Raw genomic sequence first — 20,573 nt, forward strand, 5'->3', positions numbered from 1 at the left:
CGCGGGCCCGCCCCGCTGGCTAGTTGAAGGTGAGAGTCTCCTCCAGCCGGCGCGGCTGAACCACACCGAGCGGCTCCAGCCTCACGGACTCCAGCTCTCTCGCCATGGCGCCTCCGTCAGTGTTTGCCGAAGTTCCGCAGGCCCCGCCGGTCCTGGTCTTTAAGCTCACTGCCGACTACCGGGAGGATCCGGACCCCCGCAAGGTCAACCTGGGAGTGGGAGGTAAAGATGCCGTGCCCGCAAGGTCAACCTGGGAGTGGGAGGTAAAGATGCCGTGCCCAGGCGCGTGAGTTGCCCGGGGAGCGGAGCGGACCTAACCGGGACTGTGGGGACTGTGGGAGGGAGAGGCGGAGGCCAGCTTGGCACTGGGGTAGGGGCCGCGGAGGGGCAAGATCATGGAGGCTTAGTTCAACCTGCTTATTTTACACATGGGTATAGGAGCCCCTGGCAAAGGGAGATGTGTCCAAGGTCACACAGAACAGAGGTAGCGGCCAGGACACTAGCTCAGTTTTCCCAATCCCCGTTCCGTGTTCTTCTTAAAAAAATATATATTTTATTGATTTTAAAGGGAGAGGGAGAGAGAGATAGGAACATCAATGATGAGAGAGAATCACCGATCGGCTGCCTCCTGCACGCCCCCTGCTGGGGATCGAGCCCGCAACCCAGGCTTGTGCCCTTGGCCAGAATTGAACCGGGACCCTTCAGTCCGCAGGCTGAGGCTCCATCCATTGAGCCAAATCAGCTAGGGCTGTTCCGTGTTCTTTATACTACATTCTTCACTTCGTAAGAAGTGGGCGGCCAGAGATTGTAGGGAGAAGAGGGTAAGATAGGAAGCCTGCTGGGCTTGGAGTCCTGTAGATGGGAAATGGACAAGGGAGAACTCAGCCCTGGGGAGCTTTGTTCTGAGCCGGTAAATATGTGAGTGGCTACCAGGTATCAGTCAGGTACTTTCCCCTGTGTGTGTGTGTGTGTGTGTAGGGGGTGTTGAAGACAGGCTTTGTTTTGCCTTCAAGAAGTAGGTGTTAAGTGAGATAAAAGAGATGGAAAATGCTTCTGTGGCAGGTTAATGCTCCCTGGGGGGACCTGGGAAGAATGTTCCCGCCGTTTAGAAGTGGTAGGAAAGGAGTAGAGAGGGTGGAAAGGCATTAGAAACTCATTTTCTACACATCCTTGCCTTCCTTTCTTGCTTGTATTTCTTGGACTTTGAACAGTTCAGAGCATGGGCCTCAGTTTTCTTCTTCTGCCAAGAAAAAGATTTGGACTCTAAGTGCCTCTTAAATTCCTTTAACTTTAATCTTCTCTGGTGAAATTTTTATTTCTATCAACTGTCGTTTGGATGTTTGAAACTCCACGCACTTTCTGGACCACATACAGAGTCCAGCCAGGAAGAAGAAAATGAATAGGGTGATGTTCTATGCTAGGGAACAGACTTTACTAAAAGGAGTAAAATATATATATATATATATATATATATATATATATATATATATATATATATATAATTTCAGAGAGGAAGGGAGAGGGAGAGAGAGATGGAAACATCAAAGGTGAGAGAGAATCATTGATTGGCTGCTTCCAGCAGGCCCCCCTCTGGGGATGGAACCCACAACCTGGGCATGTGCTCTGACTGTTCGGTCCTGAAGGAGGAACACAGGAGGTCAGAGTGGTAAGGGATTATGAATTTATTCATTTATTCAATCATCCGCACACCAGGTGGCTGAGTCTGGATGCCTCCAGCACCCAGTGACGGAGTCAGCGGCTTTTAAAGGGGCTTTTTCTGGGCGGAGACCTCTTTATGCATACGCGGAGGGGGATAATGGAATGTGGTCACCACAAGTGAAATGTCTTCAGCAAAGGGACTGTCCATAGTTCAATGATCTGAAATGCCAGTTCCTGGGGGAGGGGTATCAATTCAATTGCTCAATCAAACCTAACACTGACCATGCCTGGGAATCAAATCTCCTGGTTCATAGGTTGGTGCTCAACCACTGAGCCACACCGGCTGGGCAAAGGAGTAAAACTTTTAAAAACAGACAGTTGGACTGTTTTGTAGCAGAGGGTGGCAGGAAGGTGGTTCAGAATCAGGCTTCCCACTGTGACTGCTTATGTCTGTGCATATGACCTGTTAAAAAGACTTCACCAAAGATTATGGGGGAGGGGTTAGAAAAAGCCATTAAAAAGTGAGGGTTTGTTGAAGCTGGTAATTTGTTGAAGCTGGGAAATGGGTACATGGGCATCCATTATGTTATTCTTGAAATTTTGTATATGTTTGACATTTTTCATAAGAAAGCATTTTTAAATCAATACTACGGAGTTTCATCCACAAAATGAAAAGTGATATTTCTAGCAGGCAGCAGAGTGGGAGAAACATCGAAAGATTGCCTTGAATTGAATTAAAGTGGGTACCATTCACCCTCTTATTTAAATCCAATCCAAACTTCCAAGTATTTCTTAGGGCCAGATATATGGTGATGAACTAATATTGATGTTGATCTAAATATATATTTTAAAACCTCAGATTTTATTGACTCCGTTACCTTTGAATTGTCTTACAGAGTTTTTATGAGGATTACATACATCTAAAGTACACAGAACAGTTTCTGGCACATAAGTAGGAGTTATGTAAGGATTAGCTATTGCTGTTATTGTTTTGGCATTTCTTTGGTGGGTCACAAAAAATGTTGAATAAAAATTTTCAGTTCAAGAACTGCAAAATGAAAGTTCCTGGCATTGGTTCAGAAGTAAAGTGCTCGTGCAGAGAAAAAGCACCCTCCCAGCCCAGACCAGTTGTGATTAGCTCAGATGCATAGTCTGCAGCTCAGAAGTTCACTTCAACTGTGACAGTGTCTTTGTCATGTTTTCTAGGAACCCAGGAACTTCACCTCCTTACTATGAGCAAACTAGAGGCCCAGTGCACGAAATCGTGTGTGGGTAGGGTCCCTAGACCTAGCCTGTGATCAGGGCTATCTTCCGCCTGCTCACCAGTCCCCAGTCCCGCCCCACCGCCGCCACCCACCTGGTTCCCCTCACCAGTCCTCAGTCCCACCCTGCTGCAACCTACCAGGGTTCCCCGTTTGCCATCCAGCAATCGGAGCCTGTGGGCCAGGGGTGGAGACGGGGGAGGGACCGAGAGGTGGTCAGTGCACCTCATAGCGACTGGTTGAGTGGTTGTTCTGGTTTTACGCCGTTATGGTTTACGCCGTTATGGTCCCTGGGCTTTTATTATATAGGATGATTTTTGCATTTAATCTAATTTCATGCTTACAATGACGCTGGAGGGTCGTTACTATTACTGATGAAGCAGGCAAGTTATATGGCCATTGGTGGTGTGGAGCTGGGATTCTAGGCCAGGTCTCTCACACTCCTGGGTCTCTGCTCCCTCCTCTGTTTTGGGTACTTTCAGGTGCTCCAGAGGCAGTCAGTGCACTGTAGTGGAAAGAGCCAGGAGACTTGGGTACAGATTCAGTGACATGATCTTGGATGGGTTATTTAACAGACTTACTTGGTGAAATGAGGAGGCAGGGCAGAATGCCCTTTCTCTAAAATTCTACTCTTAAGATTCACTAGCATATTTCCTGACTTTAGGTTAGCATAATAATGTTACTGGCCTCTTCCGTTGACTGAGGATTAAATGAATAACGATGAAATGTGATATGTAAATAAAGTGTTATATAAATGTTATTTTTGATGATTACTGTGACCTTTTTTGTGGATGACAGGTGTGGATGATAAGGGTCTAAATAAAGTAAAGTAGAATAAGAAGTCTCTTTTCAGCCTTTGTATGTCCTAGCTGTATACTCATCCCACAATATCTTCTTTGTGAAGGAAATGTAATTAGTCACTGATTTTGAGTCACTTAACTCTTTTTCCTCCGAGTTAAGCTAAAGCCCAATGGCGGTTATCCAGCTCAAGTTCTAGTGATGTTGGACATGTTTTGAATAAATTGCAACCATAATCTCATTAGCTAGTTGCTACTTGCAGATTATTTCTCCAGAGAGTTTCTTTTTGCTATGACAATTTGCATAGTTTCCTTATAGTTAGAGCAGAGCATTTTCTACTGATCAGTATGATGTTTTCTGAGTTGACAGTTTTACTGCTTCTCAAAGTTTCAGACAAATGGCTTTCAGCTGGGGAGACATGGGTCCAGCCTGAAGCAAGACATTTCCTCATGGACTCCAGTCCGTTTGTCATGTAAACTTAGCTTTCTTTTGTTCCAAACTGTACTTACTTTAATATTTGTTGTCATTTTTAATGTGGGTTCTGGCATCTTCAGATAAAATTATTGGAGAGATGTGCTATATTAGGTGTTTCTGAGTACCCCTGGCCCTTTCCCCAGAACCTCTGTGGGAGAAGGGGCTTAGAGGCATATCTGCATGGGCTCTTGAGTGGAAATGGGTAAAGGAAGTGGAAATCTTAGGAGGAGGAGAGGTGATGGTTTCATCTTTTAGTTCTCTATTTTGTCCCTTTTCATCTGGAAAGCAAGACTGCTGGACTCACCTGAAACCTGTGTGACTCCTCTAAAAGGGTTTCTACCCAGGGATAACAGCAATGCTGCATGGAGGTGGGAGCATGCTGATAAAAAGGCCACTCGCACAGTCCTCTGGGACCTGCTTGCTTTGGGCTTTTTCTATACATCTGTTATTCTTAAAAAAGACACATGGATTAAGTATGACAGTCTGGTTCTTACAGACCTTGTGATCTTGGAAAATTTATTTAGCTTTTCTGGTCTCAGTTTCTAGACCCCTAAAATAGGGATCACAGTATCTATATTGTGAGTTGTTACAAGAATTGAGAGTAAAAAGTAAAGCATTTGGCATGGTCCCTCGTATGTGCTAAGTATTCAGTAGGTCCTTGTTATTACAATGGCTTTGGCTTCTTTATATCCTGAACTTCCCTGAAAACCAGACCCACATTTGCTATAGTTTGCTGAGTCTGTCCTACAACCACCTCAAATGCAACATGTTTAAAACACAACTCATCATTTTCACCTTCCTCTCAACCTTTTCTTTTTTTTCTTCCCCATATGTGCTATGTCTTGGTCAACTCCACCAGATAATAGATTCAATCATTATCCCTAGAGAGAGACTTTGGAGTCATCAGGGACCCTTTCCTGGATCCTATATCTATTTACTTGGTTACTGTAAATATTTCTCTTTTCTCCGCATCCAGCATGGCTAGAGAGCGGTCTGGTTCCTGAGTAGGGGCTGCTGGGGATTGAGAAAATGAAAGAAAGAGACAGACACAGAGATGGAAGGAAAAAGCTGGGGCCAGTGGGACCACTGTCCTCTGATGGAGAGACAGGGACCCAGAGCCAATACAGCATGTTTATTTTATACAGCAAAAACCAGGAAGTTTTACTAAAAGTTAAGACAAAGGAGATTATGTTCATTCTTGGATTGGCCCGAGTAGTATTCATTCCTGGTGCTTGGCTGGATTTAAATAACAAAACCCACCCCCTGGCACCTGGGCTGAAGGTCATGCTGACAACACTCCTGTTTCTGGCAAAGCATGTTTCCAGGATGTGGCTTTGCCAACACCACTGGATTCAGCTGACAATAATTAAAGAAATGCCCATGTGCCTTCCCAGGCGCTCTCTACAGGTTGTTACCTTCTGTCTTTTTTACCGCATAAATCTTTTTTTAATTATCTCTCCTTTTCTTTATCCCTTCTGTTGCTCCTTAATTCAAGACCTCATTATTTTCCTTTGGGATTATTGCAGTAACCTCCTGGCTTGATTATCTGCCTCCATCCTCCTCTCCAGTTATTTTCTATCGTGTCAGTCAAATGATCCTATTACAGCTGTCCATGTCACTCTCTCTCTGTCTCTCTCTTTTTTAAAAATATATTTTCATTAATTTCAGAGAGGAAGGGAGAGGGAGAGAGAGAGAGAGAGAGAGAAACATCAGTGATGAGAGAGAATCATTAATGGGCTGCCTCCTGCATGTCCCATACCGGGGACCAAGCCCACAACCTGGGCATGTGCCCCCTTGACCGGAACCGAACCTGGGATCCCTCAGTCCGCAGGCTGACGCTATATCCACTGAGCCAAACCAGCTAGGGCTCCATGTCACTCTCTTGCTTAAATGCTTTCAGTGGTTTGCCCAGTGAAATGAAGTTCCTTCTAGAAGAGACTCCAAGACTCTTTGAACCACTCGTTGGTATTCCTCCATTCCAATCATGAAAATGCAGATCCTCCAAAACATCTCTCCAAGCCTTTTGGACTTTGCCAGTGTTCTCTCTGTGCGGAATGCTTGTCTTTCTTTATCTTTTACACCCCTTCATACCTCATTGTCTGCACAATCTCCCCTGACCCCTCACAGGAGAATTAATGGCTCTATGTTCTATGTTTTCTAGAGAGCAGTGTTTTATTTTATCTTATCCATCTTTGTGTAGCTACTTCTAGTCAATGCCTGGTCCATGATAGATTCAGTACATCCTTGTAAGGTGAATGAGAGAATAAAAAAATGGGTGAGAAACTTATTAGTCCAGAAACAGGAATAAAATCCCTTGGGCAGCAGGAACAGTGGTTGTTGATAATGCTCCAGTCACCCAAGAGGAATCTGCAGTTCTGCCTCATTAGGCCATTTAGGTGAGACATTGGGAATACATCTGGAACGGAACCTGGGGAAACAGCAATGAAGGAGGAAAGGGAGGTTTAAATTGGCCAATTTCTCTTTTGTCACAATATAGACACACTGCCTCCCTGACACCAGTTGCATTAAGTATTTCTTAAGAGTTGCACAGAGTATACAATACTGGTAAGAGCAATAGTACTGTGGCTTTTTCTTTATCTCATTTTATTTATTTAAAACATACAATTTACAAATATTGTCTAGCCACTAAAATTGTGCTATAAATTGCTCATATATATTTGAAAAATGCCCACTTGCCTTTATAATAAGAGATATGCAAATTAAAACTACTCTGAGATTCTATTTGCATTCTCACATTGGCAAAAAAAACAACGAACACACCACTCAGTGAGGCTGTGTGGGGAAGCAGACAGTCTTATATGTTGATGGTAGGAATGTAAACTGATAACATTCTGATGGAGGACAATTTGGACATGCCTGTCAAAAACAACAAATGCACATATTTCTCAGCCCACTTTACCATTTCAACCTTGCATCTAACAGATATATTTGCACACGTGTAAGATGACGTATGTACAAGGTTGTTCACTGAAGTTTTGTAATAGCCAAAGATTAGAAACAACTCAAATGTTCATCAACAAGAGACCGGCAAAACAAATTATGGTACACTCATCAGTTTTGTGCTGTAGAAAAGAACAAAAACATTGTATGCACAGATATAAAAAGATCTTCAAGTGGAAAAAGCAAGAAACAAAACTGTATATTATGGTATATGTTACCTTTTGTGTGAAAAGAGGGGGGACATAGCTGTATTTCCTTGTATGTGCATAGGGAAGTTCTGGAAAAAAGAAACTTTTTTTTCTTTTCTACAAAAAGAAATTAAGAACAGTTTATTCATGGAGTGAGAGTATTTGGAACTAGGTTAAATGGAGGATAAAGATGGGATGAGGGCATGTGAATATATCACCTATTAGAAGAATAGTTCATGACAATTAGTTTTTTGTTTTTTTTTAAATATATTTTATTGATTTTTTACAGAGAGGAAGGGAGAGAGATAGTCAGAAACATCGATGAGAGAGAAACATTGATCAGCCGCCTCCTGCATATCTCCTACTGGAGATGTGCCTGCAACCCAGGTACATGCCCTTGACCGGAATCGAACCTGGGACCTTCCAGTCCGCAGGCCGACGCTCTATCCACTGAGCCAAACCAGTTTCGGCGACAATTAGTTTTTTGATAAGTGGAAAAAAGCACATTGAAAATTCTATATACAATCTGATTCATGTTTTATAAAAGAATATAGTCATGTAAAATAAAGCTTATAAGGTTGTATACCAAAATTTTCATACTCCTTATCTTTGAGTGCTGGGATTACATGTTAATCATAATGTTTATTATTTACTTTCTGGGCTTTTTAAAATTTTGTATAATCAACATGTGTTGTTCAGTAAATAATATCAACCACCCCACAAAGTGATTTTTTTAAAAAGTTAGGGATTGATATTGGGCAGAAATCAACCCAGTTAATCAGAACTACTCTAAAATTTTCAGTTTCAAAATCACTTGCAAAAGTATAGGCTTGTTGGAGACCTAAACATTCAAGCAGAGAGGCAAATGGCCCCAGCAGGAATCCTACTCAGAGAGATCACGGGCTTGGGTGCAAGCCAGAACAGCTGCCCTCTAAAGCCATAATCCCCAAATAAGCATAGGGTAGTATAAAGGCGGGGGGGGATCAGTTATAGGATAACTCAAAGTGGACAAAAAATACTTTTAGTGTAGAAGTGCTTAGAAATTTGATTGTAAGCAAGATTAAAGGTTATGAAATAGATGCATTTAGATCAATAAAAGTGTGAAGCACATGAAGTGGGAGGGACAGTTAAAATGGTAAACACTGACTGATGTCAGAACACAGAGAGAGGACGCAGATGTGTTTCAGTGGGCTGTTGAGTGATTGTGTAACCAGTTGTTGGAATCTTCAGTCACAGGGCGTTTGCTTGTCATTTGTCCCATTTCTGTTCGTATGGGACAGGAGGAGGAGGTGGGTCTCCTTTCACACCCCTCTCTCTGCATGTTTATGTTTGAAGGTGCAGCTTTCATCTGAAGTAGCACCTAGCCTTTTTCTGGAAGTCTCTTGGGGCGATACAGAAAGAAGCAGATTGGTGGGTCAATGGCTATAGAGACCTCAGTGCACTAGTAATACTGACATAGCATTTGTAAGATATATCATTTTAGTTCGCTGAGTGCTTTCACATGCATTCTCTCACTCCATCAGGCTCTGATGTCCCAGTTTTATTTTAACATTCTATTTTTCGGTGATCATAAATTTAAGAACTATAAGTTCTGTAAGGATAGGAACCATGTCTGTCTTTCTACTTGCCCAGCACCTAGCCCAGTGCTTGGCCCAAAGCGGGCAGTCACTTCCTGAACTTTAGTTTGTTTTGATCAGATGGTGATAGAATTTTCCCTGTTCATAGTTCCAAACTCTTATTTGGACAAAGCCTCATATAAGTCCCTTATGTAACTCTTTTCCATGTTCTAGCTTATCGCACGGATGACTCCCAGCCCTGGGTTTTGCCTGTAGTGAGAAAGGTGGAGCAGAAGATTGCTAACGACAGTAACCTAAACCACGAGTATCTGCCAATCCTGGGCCTACCGGAGTTCCGGACCCATGCTTCCTGCCTTGCCCTCGGGGATGACAGCCCGGCAATAAAGGAGAAGCGGGTGAGTTTTTGGATGAGGATATATATTTTCTCTTTAGGAACTGTGAAGGTGAAAAAGAGGTTGAAAATTCAAGTTGTTTTAAAATGTTAGGTGTTATGTCTATTGAACTGTCGATGAATCAGGGTTTAAGTAGTGTGACCTCAGGAACCTGATAGTGCAAATAACGTGCTTTTGTATAAAGCACAGCTTCTTCAATGGTTTACTTTTGCCCAATTGATTATCACATTTCAGCTACTGGGTTTGAAGCAGTCAGAGGAAATGCCAAGCTAAGGGAATTTAATGGATTTATCAAAAGACTAGGGTCTGGATCCAGCTCTGCCACTCTTTTTGACCATAGGCAAATCACTTACCCCTCTGGCCCCTATGACTCATCTACGTGTTACCGAAAGACTAGTTTGTGGCTCCTGGTCTCATAAGGCTTTTATCAGATTTTCGAAAGGAGTCTGTGGCCCCCAAAAGTTCAAGAACCACTAGTCTAGATGCTCTCTGAAGATCCTATCAGTTTTACTGTATCCTTTTATTCTTCTAGCCTTGGTCTCAGCTTCTCTCATTTCAGTGCTTCCTGGTACATAGTCTGTGTATAACTAGAGACCCTTGGAAGAGGAGCACATTTGGAAGCAGCCAATGAGAGAGGCTCTGTGTGGCAGGAAGTTGTTTGGTGGAGATTCCCAGTGTTGTAGGGATTCAGAGGAGGAGGAGGCTGGTGATGGCCAAAGATGAGACTTCCACTGAACCTTGGGAAATGAGACTACAACACTGGTTTTCAACACTGGCTACATTAGTATAACCTGGGGATTTTTTAAAAATATACTGATGGCTGGACCCAACACCAGGCCAGTTAAATCAGAATCTTGGAGGGTACCACCCTATCCTGCCCTTTTACTACCTTCCCTTCATGGGCATTTAAAACAAATTTTTTTAAAAAAAATTCAGTATATTTTTATTGATTTCAGAGAGGAGAGGGAGAGAGAGATAGAAATATCAATGATGAGAGAGAATCTTCGATCAGCTGCCTCCTGCACATCCCACACTGGGGATTGATCCTGCAACCCAAGCATATGCACTGACCAGTAATTGGACCGTGACTTCCTGGTTCATAGGTTGGTGTTCAACTACTGAGCCATGCCAGCCAGGCAACGGGCATATTTTTAATAGCCCTCTAGGTGATTCCAAAGTACAGCCGGATTGAGAACCACAAGGTACAGAGGGAGGTATTTGTCTGAAGTAGTGGGAGTTCAGGGCCAGAGGTAAGAGGTAAGCAGGCCTCTATGTAAAGAGACCTATCTGATCAGGCAGGCTGGTTTTAGCAGCCCGGGCAGGAGAAGCCACCTGAAGGTTTGAGCAGAGGAGTTACCCAATAAAAGTGTTGGAAGAAGATAAACTTGGCTGGGTGCGTAGGAAGGGAAAGAGCTCAGGTTTTTGCAATAGCTCAGTTAGATATTATGCAATTTAAACCAGCGGCCCTTATCGCTCCCCTGGGCCATTGTCTAGTGTGCCCTCATGAGTGGAAGGGACCACATCTTGGAGACACCTGATTTATCCCCACATGCTGTTACCTATATGCTCTGATAAACAGGACTGCAGGGTCTAGTGAAGGTTACACAGGGGCACATTATTATGTGTATCAGAAGGCAGTGAGGCTCCAGGTCGGTGATTAGGCAAGTAATTAACTTAATTAGGGTGACTCACTTCAAGGAACTGAAGGATAATACGGGTAGAATTGGAAGAGTTTAGAGATTATGGGTGGCATTGGGACACTGCTCTGACAATCCAGTGTTTCCATAGAGGGAGAGGAGTGTCTTGATAAAGTTTGGAAGTGGGGAATTTTGGCAACTGGGGATTCTTTCTGAGGTGCTGTTGATAGTTGGAATTCTGTTAACAAATGAAAGCAGAGATTCTGTGTTGGGGAGTTTCTTCTCCTAAGACTGTACATTCTTACACATTTATTAACTGTGTTGGGCAGACACTTATTCCTTTGCCCAACACTCCCCATTATTGATCACTTAATGCTGTAAGACTTGGGGCTGTTACTTGTGGAACATAGCCCTCCCTCTTAGTCCAGTGCATTTCATATTTTCTTTTTTAAAAATATTTTTTTATTGATTTCAGAGAGGAAGGGAGAGGAAGAGAGATAGAAATATCAGTGATGAGAGAGAATCATTGATCGGCTACCTCCTGCACACCCCCTACTGGGGATCGAGCCCACAACCTGGGCATGTGCCCTGACCGGGAATCGAACCGTCACCTCCTGGTTCATAGGTTGATGTTCAACCACAGAGCCACACCAGTGGGCTTTTTAAACCATTTTATCATAGAAAATTTCAAATATCTACAACAATAGATAAAACAGTATAATGAGCAAACCTCCATGCATCCATCACCTAGCTTCAACAATGATTTGTATTTGGTCAATCTTGTATACCTCCCACTGCCCTGCCAAAGCTGAATTATTTTAGAGAAGGTCCTAGACACCACCATATATTTAAAAAAAAAATTATTTAAAAATTTTACAAATAATACATGAAGACATTTTTATTTTTAAAAGACAACTTACAGCCCTAACCGGTATGGCTCAGTGGATAGAGCATTGGCCTGCGGACTGATGGGTCCCAGGTTCGATTCCGGTCAAGGGCATGTACCTTGGTTGCGGGCACATCCCCAGGAGGGGGTGTGCAAGAGGCAGCTGATCGATGTTTCTCTCTCATCGATGTTTCTAACTCTCTATTCCTCTCCCTTCCTCTCTGTAAACAATCAATAAAATATATTTAAAATAAATAAATAAGTAAATAAAAGACAACTTACAGGTTAGGCCACAGTCCCTTAGACCACTATTCTCCATAGCCGAGGCCCCTCCACAGAGGTTGCCACTGATTTTAGGTTGATATGTGTCCTTCCTTTTATTTAGATAGGCTTTTCCATGTACTCTTCCTTTCTTTCTCCTTAATCCTATAGACATAGTAAGCAACATGTAATTTATAACATTTCTCTACTGAAAGAGTTATGCCAAAACCTTGTTTAAATCATGAAAGGGCAAAATCAAAGATATAGAGGCAGAACAACAATGGCTTAGTGACTAGAGTGAGAAGACCTGGGTTGATGTTCAGCTCTGCTACTCACCACCTGTGTCTTCTTTGGCAAGCCACTTCTCTGAATCAGTTTCCTCATGTAAATTTGGGATCTAGAACTTATTTCATGGGATTGTATAAGGATAAAAAAAAGAATGTATGTGAAGGTATTTGGTAAATGGTAAAACTTAGGACTTTCATTATTGCCCCGTGAGGTCATTTTAAGATGAGATGAAGCTCAAGGAGAGAAAGTAGTATTCACATGTCACCTTTGTTTCATTAGAATATATGTCTAAGGATTCCTAAGCCTGCATTATGGAAGGAGAAAGCAGTATTCAGATTGATGTCAATGGCAAGCTGGAACATTATTTTCCAGGCTTCTGCTGGAGGGCAGTTTTGATCTTGGGATGGGTATCAAAGGGATTGAGGGTGTGCCCTCCAGGGCACACTCTGATGTGGCCTAGGTATGTTCTCTTCTTCTGTATTCAGAAGGGAAGCTCCCTCCAGAGTCAGACTTCAGACTTCCCTAATGCTCATAGTTGGTAACTTTGAGCAATGTGCTTCAGTTCTCAGCCTCCATTTCCACATTTGTAAACATGGGCAAATTACAGTATCTTCTTCATGTAGGTGTGAGGTGTGATGAGACAGTACATTTAAGGGCTTAGCATAGAGCAGGCACAAAGTAAATGCTCATCATTACTGTATTTTTCCCGATATTTTCTGACTTCCCCATTATCAACCAGTGACCCTGCTTCTTCTCTTTCAGGTAGGAGGTGTGCAGTCTTTGGGGGGAACAGGTGCACTTCGAATCGGAGCCGAGTTCTTAGCGCGATGGTACAATGGAACAAACAACAAGGACACGCCCATCTATGTATCCTCACCAACCTGGGGTGAGTTCTTTAGGTGTATTAAGAGGAGAAACAAAGAAACTAGGGGCAATTATCCTCATGATTCTCACTGTTTACCCAGAAAATGTAATCCAGCCCTGGATCACCTGACATTTAGGAATGGCTTCATCAGTGGATTTTGGCAGGACACGCGTAATATGATGCTTAAATTCACATTAGGAATACTTTTTCCCAAGACTCTTGGTAGACTTATGTTTTCATGTGTGTTAAAACTTCCCAGAGGAGGCATAGAATGTAGCTATATAGGGACCATTAGGATATAAGTTTAGCATGAAGAAGCCTGGTTGAATTTGTTTTTGGTTACAACCATTCTTAACTCCTCACCTCGATGTCACCCAGTGGACATTCCAGGGCCCTGGAAGTTGACCTGTGTCCTTTACAATTACACCTCCTGTGATTATAAAACCATTTACATTTTTACCCCTTTGCTTGCAGAGAATCATAATGCTGTGTTTACTGCCGCTGGATTTAAAGACATTCGGTCCTATCACTATTGGGATGCAACGAAGAGAGGACTTGACCTCCAGGGTTTCCTGAATGATCTGGAGGTGGGTGATGAGATGATAAAGTAAGCAGAGCCATAGGGAGCAGGGAAAAGTTTTTGGATCAGTTGATAAGCAAGAGAGTCCTGCTTGTGTCCAAGCTGATGTAGCTTCCCTTTCCTCAGAATGCTCCTGAGTTCTCCATCTTTGTCCTCCATGCCTGTGCACACAACCCAACTGGAACAGACCCAACTCCAGAGCAGTGGAAGGAGATCGCCTCCGTCATGAAGGTAACTAACTGCCTTTCCAGAGCCTCTCTTAACAAGTAGTCTGTATTAACATTGAATGTGTTCAGAAGCCATGCCTATTTACTGGAGAATATGTAAGTGGAGAAAAGCCTGAAGAAGAAAATAAATATTAACTGTAAATCCTGTTATCCAAAGGAAACCACTGTCAATATTTTGGTGCAGAATGTAAGGTGTATTTTTGTTGTTGTTTTTTTTTTAGTGTAGTTACACATATAAACATATCTGTTTTACAAAGGCAGGATTATTTTGTCTAGACCATTTTATAACATACTTTGTCTTTGATTTGAACTCCCTTACATGTCATTAAATGTTTTGTAGCATTGTTTCCCATGCATGGACATGTCACATAGGGATTGACTAAATTGGTTGATGGACATTAAGATCTCAGGTTTCTTGCTCTTATGAACAATTATGTAATAAATCTCCATTGTGTTATTTCTTTGGGGTAACTTTCTAGATTGGAATTTCTAGTTTAAAGTGTACATATGTTCTTTATTAAGGTGTTTAAAAAATACTCACTGGGAAACTTATATGACTGGCAGCATGGGGATATACTAGTGAACAAAGCTGCCCTCAAAGAGCATACACAGCCTGTTTGGGGAAACAGCCACGTGAGACAGTTTTGTTGGTGGGGTTATAGAGAGGCACATAGACCGGACTTTGGGAAGTATGTGTGTGTGTGGGGGGCGGGGGGGGGGGGGGGGAGGATGGGGGAGGGGTGGTATGGCAGAAGAAACCTTCCTGGAAGTGGTTTCCATGTTGAAACTTGAAGGATGAGGACAGGTGGGGGCTGGAGGGGCAGGAATGTCCCCTGTAAGGGGAAGAGCATGGCCAAAACCCAAGGTGTAGAGGTCATGGCCCGTTTAAGGAAGTGAAAGTAATTCCTGGCCTAGATTCCAAGGGCTTTGGGGGAATGTGAGTCATGAGGCTAGAGAGGTAAATGGGGACCAGAGCCTGTGCTGCGGCACTGACTTCATTCTGAGGGCAATGAGGAGCCATGAAAACCTTTGATGTCATGGAGTGACATGATCAGTTGTGCATTGTCTTCAAGTCACCTTGGCTACATGGCAGGGAATGGATCAGAGGGAGTCCAGATTAGACAGGCTGGGAGAGTAGTTAGGGGGCTATTGTTATAATCCAGGTAGGAGCTGATGGGGACCTGGGTGAAGTAGATGGCATTGACAGATGTGAAAGGATTCTAGAGCTCCCAGGAGACAGGAGTGATAGGACTGGGAGGGTGATTGGATGTGAGGGATGAGTTGCAGAGGCAGGACAGGAGGATGCACCTTAGTCGCTGGCTTGGATGGTTGGGATCAGGGAGGTGGTGCCCACATAGAGAGTGAGCCCAGAGGAGGAGCAAGTTCAATGTGGGGAGCCCTTTGAGGAGACCGGAGTGATAAGACTAGAGAGTATGCAGTGTACTTGTCCAGTAGAATAGCCCTGAAGTTATGAAGAGGCCCTGGGGATACCAAGCTGACATTTGACTAAGCTTATCACACCAGAAATTCATGGGAAAGAATCTGCCAATGTAGGTCAGACACTGCCTCCATGCCTCCATCCCTAAGCCCTGTTGGCAAGGCAGCATCATGATGCTCTGGGGCGATACACTTGAAAAAACAAGGTTTACCAAAATTGTTAGATTTAGGGGTTGGTGTTTAGCTGAACAGAGAAATAGAGATGTAAAGTGGTGATTGGATGCAGAAAAGAGAGAGAGAGGAGAAATGGATAGTTTTAGAAATTCCTTCCAGAAACAGTTGGGGATGAAAAGCCAGTGTCTGAGGTTGGTTCCTGAAGGATGTCCTGCCTGACTCACTTTCCTTCCTCGCAGCGCCGGTTTCTGTTTCCCTTCTTTGACTCAGCCTATCAGGGCTTCGCATCTGGAAACCTAGAGAAAGATGCCTGGGCCATTCGCTATTTTGTGTCTGAAGGATTCGAGCTCTTCTGTGCCCAGTCCTTCTCCAAAAACTTTGGGCTCTACAGTGAGTGCTCTCCTGAGTTGCAGCCCCACCCTCCACCCCTGCCCCCATCAGGGCCACCAAGGCTAATTCCCGTCTCTTTCTCCAGATGAGCGTGTGGGGAATCTGACCGTGGTTGCGAAAGAACCTGATAGCATGCAGCGGGTCCTTTCCCAGATGGAGAAGATTGTGCGAATCACTTGGTCCAATCCCCCTGCTCAGGGAGCACGGATCGTGGCCACTACCCTCTCTAACCCCGAGCTCTTTAAGGAATGGTAAGGGACTCAACCTGATGGGCAAGGGGTTGCAGAACAGTAAGTGCCCCATTACATTTAACTATCTCTTCCTCTTATTTTAGCGGAGGCAAGACATAATTACTTCAGCCTCTTTGAATCTCAGATATTTCTATGAAATAGGGCTGCCACCTACTCTCATGTGCATAACACAACACTCGTGCCTCACAAGCACTGGGAACATAGGAAGGGACACTCGAATAAATGCAAGTTTCCCCCACTCTCCCACCATCTAGGCTTTGTCCCCTTAAAGTGGGGAAACAGGAAGGAATTCCTGATAGGATAGAATATCCAACTTCAAGTTAGTGTGACAATTTGGGGGCTCTTCATTCTTAACGTTACATATATTTTATCTTATTTGAAACAGTAATTTTTATATAGTAGCTAAATCTGCAATCTCTATTTAATGAGTCCTGATAAAATATATCATTCTGTCTAGATCAGCACCTAGGTGAAGTCTGAGTTTAAACATAGGTGGTATTACAGCTAGTATACCCAAGACTAGAACTGAGCTCCATCAGTGAATATATTCCATTCCTTCTGCCTGGTAACCGTATCTCTTTGGCCTGTATATCCCCCATCCAGGCACCCACATACCATAACAGGCAAGTGGTAGTCCCATTTTCAGCTTATAGATTGAATTGTGGTTTTTAAACATCTGTGTTTTCATGTATTATTGGTATTTATGTTACTGTCCACTCAGGAAAGGTAATGTGAAGACAATGGCTGACCGGATTCTGACCATGAGATCTGAACTCAGGGCACGACTAGAGGCCCTCAAGACCCCTGGAACCTGGAACCACATCACTGAGCAAATTGGAATGTTCAGCTTCACAGGGTTGAACAGTAAGTGCTCCCCACCCCCAAATGCTCACTATTGGAACCAGCACTCCTCTCAGTCAGTGTCCTTGGACTTGGCTCCATTAGCTGTTGCCTAATTGGTCATCGAGAACTTTAGACCAGAACAAGTTAGGTTTTCTCAGTGTGTCCCATCCATCTCTTGAACTCCCTGGGTCTCAGAAGAGCATGATTGTGGTCTGTCCTGTGTCCCATAATTAAGATATTTTCATTTTTGTGGGCTGGGAAGTGGCTCAGAGCCAGCTGGGACGTAACAAGGTTTATGGCTTGGAGCCTTGATTTATGAAAGGTCTGTTATAAATGCTTAGGTACCCTTTGGCTCTTCCTTAGTCCTAAATATGAATATTACATATGATTATACAGGGACCTAATTGACTTTTTTTTAGAGAGAGAGGAAGGGAGTGAGAGAGTAGAAAGAAACATTGATGTGAGAAACATCAGTCAGTTGCCTCCTGTATGTGCCTTGACTGGGGATTGAACCTGCAATCTTTTTGGTGCAGGCTAACCCCCCAACCAGCTGAGCCACCTGGCTGGGCAGGGACATAATTTCTTAACCGGTCTTTCCTAGTCTCTTAAGCATTGCCCTCAAAAAAGAGGTTACAAAGTTACCTTTCCATGTCATAAATAAAAACTTAGATTGGTAGTTGGAATTAAAAGATGATTGAATGTCCAGTGGGTAGCCTTGAATGATCTTGGTCAGCCGTCAGTAGGCCTATTTGCAATTGGCTGTCCCTTCCAGTGATAGAGGGATCATTCATTTAATAAGTTATTCCCAAGCACCCACTGGCCAGGCCATGTGTTGCAGACATGGCCACTCACCTGCATGTGGAACTTGTGTGCCTGGCTTGGTAGTAATTGGGACATCAAGGTCCTGGAAGTTACTATAAACCAGGGCTACCAGAATGCCATCTCTCTCTCTCTCTCTCTCTCTCTCTCTCTCTCTCTCTCTCTCTCTCTCTCCTCTTCCTAAATCAATTTTTAAAAAGATGAACTGAGTTAATATAAAGTGCTTAGAACACTGGCTGGCACAGGGTTTGCTCCTGATTATTATGATTTTGTTCCCATCTTAGTTTGCGCTGCTATAACAAAATACAGACTGGGTGGCTTAAACAACAGAAATGTATTTCTCACAGCTCTGGAGGCTGGGAAGTCTGAGGTCAGGGTGCCAGCATGGTCAGGGCCTGGTGGGGTTTCTCTGCTTGGCCTGCTGGTGGCTGTGTTCTTGCTTCATGCTCACATAATGGTGAGAGAGCACGCTCTCTTTAGTCTCTCATGAGGGCACTACTCCCATTATGGGGCTCCACCCTCATGGCCTCATTGAACCTAATCACCAGCCAAAGGCTCCACCTCCCAATACCATCACATTGGGGTTAGGGTTTCCACCTGCATTTTGGAGTGACACAAACATTCAATCCATAACAATTATTATCCCATTCCCTCAAATGATGGTGTCTTAAGGGTACAAACTAGACAACAATCGGTTGAAATTCTCTCATGGCCTTGCAACAAAGCAAAAAAGCTCTAGAGATTGTGGCATAAACGAAGTACAGGCAGTCCCTACCTGCTCTATCCATGAGAAGTTATGCAAACACATGGGAAAGTGCTCCTGTTTATGTTTGAATGAGAGAGCTAAGACATGTCAGATCAGAGAGGTGTCTGCAGGTTTCCAGCCCGTTGGTTCATGCACACAACATTTATCCAGCTCCTCTCATGCATGGGGCCTTGTACAATGTACTGTGAAAATGAAATGTCCAAGGGAGGTTGCTTCTAGGTGCTCAGGGTTAAGCAAATTCAGGTTAAGGAAGAGACGAAGGAAGCACTTCATAACCCGTTTTTCGTATCAATGGAATGTTCTGAAGTCTGAGGGTTGTTTCAGTTGATAGCGTGTTCTGTGAATGGGATGTACAAGGTTTGGTTGGGAGATAGTCCCAGATTAAAATTCCTATGAGGAGGAGCGCTATTAAACTTCTTGGGGATTAGAAAGTCAGCTAATACGACTAGTTTTCAGAATCAATTGAGGATTTTTCCCTGTGTACAATTGGACAAAATAGCTCCTTTGGGTTTTCTTCTCTGTATTACGAGGCAAAGAAGGAAAACTAAAATTGTCATGGAGTTGCTGAGGCTTAAAGGATTCCTACTACTCTGATTCTATCTCTTTTTGTTTTCAACAGCCAAGCAAGTTGAATATCTGGTCAGTGAAAAGCACATCTATCTGCTGCCAAGTGGTCGGATCAACATGTGTGGCTTAACCACCAAAAACCTAGATTATGTGGCCACCTCCATCCATGAAGCAGTCACCAAAATCAAGTAAAGAGGTACCACTGAAACCAGCACCACCAAAGCGGCCCTCTGTCGAGTGTGTTCCCTGCCTGCACAAGTCTAGTTGTATACATCATGGATCAGACTATTGCAAGACCAAAAGGCTGCTCTGGTGAGGTTGGCCCCGCTTGAAGAGAACATCCCTTGAAAAGAGATGCAGGCCTGGGTTAGAGCCTTTCTGAAGGCCAGAGCAAATTAAGCTTTCTGTTTAAGAAGAATAAAACGGTACTTTGATCATGAGCTGTAGATACCTTGCTCCCTTGCCTGTGTCACTTGTGTGCTTCTATGTGTTGCTTGACTCTGTTCAAAGTCTAGTCCCAAAGATCAAGTTGTCTGAGAGCCATGTGTAATTGTGGGTGTTGGCTGTCAGCAAAACTCATCACCTCTACCCAGAGTGCCTGTGTCCCTGCTCTTTCTGCATGGTTGTGTCCCTAGCCCTAAGCTTTAGTTCTTTAGGGCAGCCAAGGTACAAAATATATTTACATCACATGCACACAGTTAACTAAAAGTTTCACAAAACAGTATATACTCTTGCTACATGCAGTGCATTCTGATATTTTCTAGTCCATTCTATTCTGTTATGTTCCATTTCACTAAAGAAATAAAAGTGCTGATTGAGACTCTATGTAATTGATTTTGTATCCACCAATAGGTTGTAACCCATGGCTTAAAATGAATGCTATAGCCCTGGCCGGTTTGGCTCTCTGGATAGAGTGTCGGCCTGGGGACTGAAGGGTCCCAGGTTCGATTCCGGTCAAGGGCATGTACCTTGGTTGCAGGCATATCCCCAGTGGGGGGTGTGCAGGAGGCAGCTGATCAATGCTTCTCTCTCATCGATGTTTCTAACTATCCCTCTCCCTTCCTCTCTGTAAAAAATCAATAAAATATATATAAAAAAAAGAATGCTATAGAGCCCTAGCCAGTTTGGCTTAGTGGATAGTGGGTTTTCTTGCGGACTGAAGGGTCCCGGGTTCGATTCTGGTCACGGACACATGCCCGGTTGTGGGCTTGATCCCCAGTAGAGGGCATGCAGGAGGTAGTCAATGATTCTCTCTCATCGATGTTTCTCTC

The 20,573-nt window shown here is 43.6% G+C and overlaps 1 protein-coding gene across 1 annotated transcript; it reads left to right on the plus strand.

Moving 5' to 3' along the window:
• The first annotated feature begins 24 nt into the window (after positions 1 to 24).
• On the plus strand, positions 25 to 20,127 carry GOT1 (glutamic-oxaloacetic transaminase 1). Its single transcript, XM_070432544.1, has 9 exons — positions 25 to 222; positions 9,133 to 9,314; positions 13,146 to 13,269; positions 13,723 to 13,835; positions 13,955 to 14,059; positions 15,906 to 16,056; positions 16,142 to 16,307; positions 17,029 to 17,171; positions 19,355 to 20,127. The coding sequence occupies exons 1-9, from the start codon at positions 105 to 107 to the stop codon at positions 19,492 to 19,494; spliced, it is 1,242 nt and encodes a 413-aa protein (XP_070288645.1). The 5' UTR covers positions 25 to 104; the 3' UTR covers positions 19,495 to 20,127.
• Positions 20,128 to 20,573: the final 446 nt, after the last annotated feature.

Source organism: Myotis yumanensis, unplaced genomic scaffold (genome assembly GCF_028538775.1).
Source record: "Myotis yumanensis isolate MYYU_CA2020_CCGP unplaced genomic scaffold, mMyoYum1.0.hap1 SCAF_13, whole genome shotgun sequence".
Classification (NCBI taxonomy): domain Eukaryota; kingdom Metazoa; phylum Chordata; class Mammalia; order Chiroptera; family Vespertilionidae; genus Myotis; species Myotis yumanensis.

Coding starts and splice junctions, on each gene's coding strand:
- GOT1 (XM_070432544.1), top strand. CDS start 105: ATGGCGCCTCCGTCAGTGTTTGCCGAAGTTCCGCAGGCCCCGCCGGTC. Junction 9,315..13,145: donor CGGCAATAAAGGAGAAGCGG/GTGAGTTTTTGG, acceptor CTTCTCTTTCAG/GTAGGAGGTGTGCAGTCTTT. Junction 16,057..16,141: donor CAAAAACTTTGGGCTCTACA/GTGAGTGCTCTC, acceptor CTCTTTCTCCAG/ATGAGCGTGTGGGGAATCTG.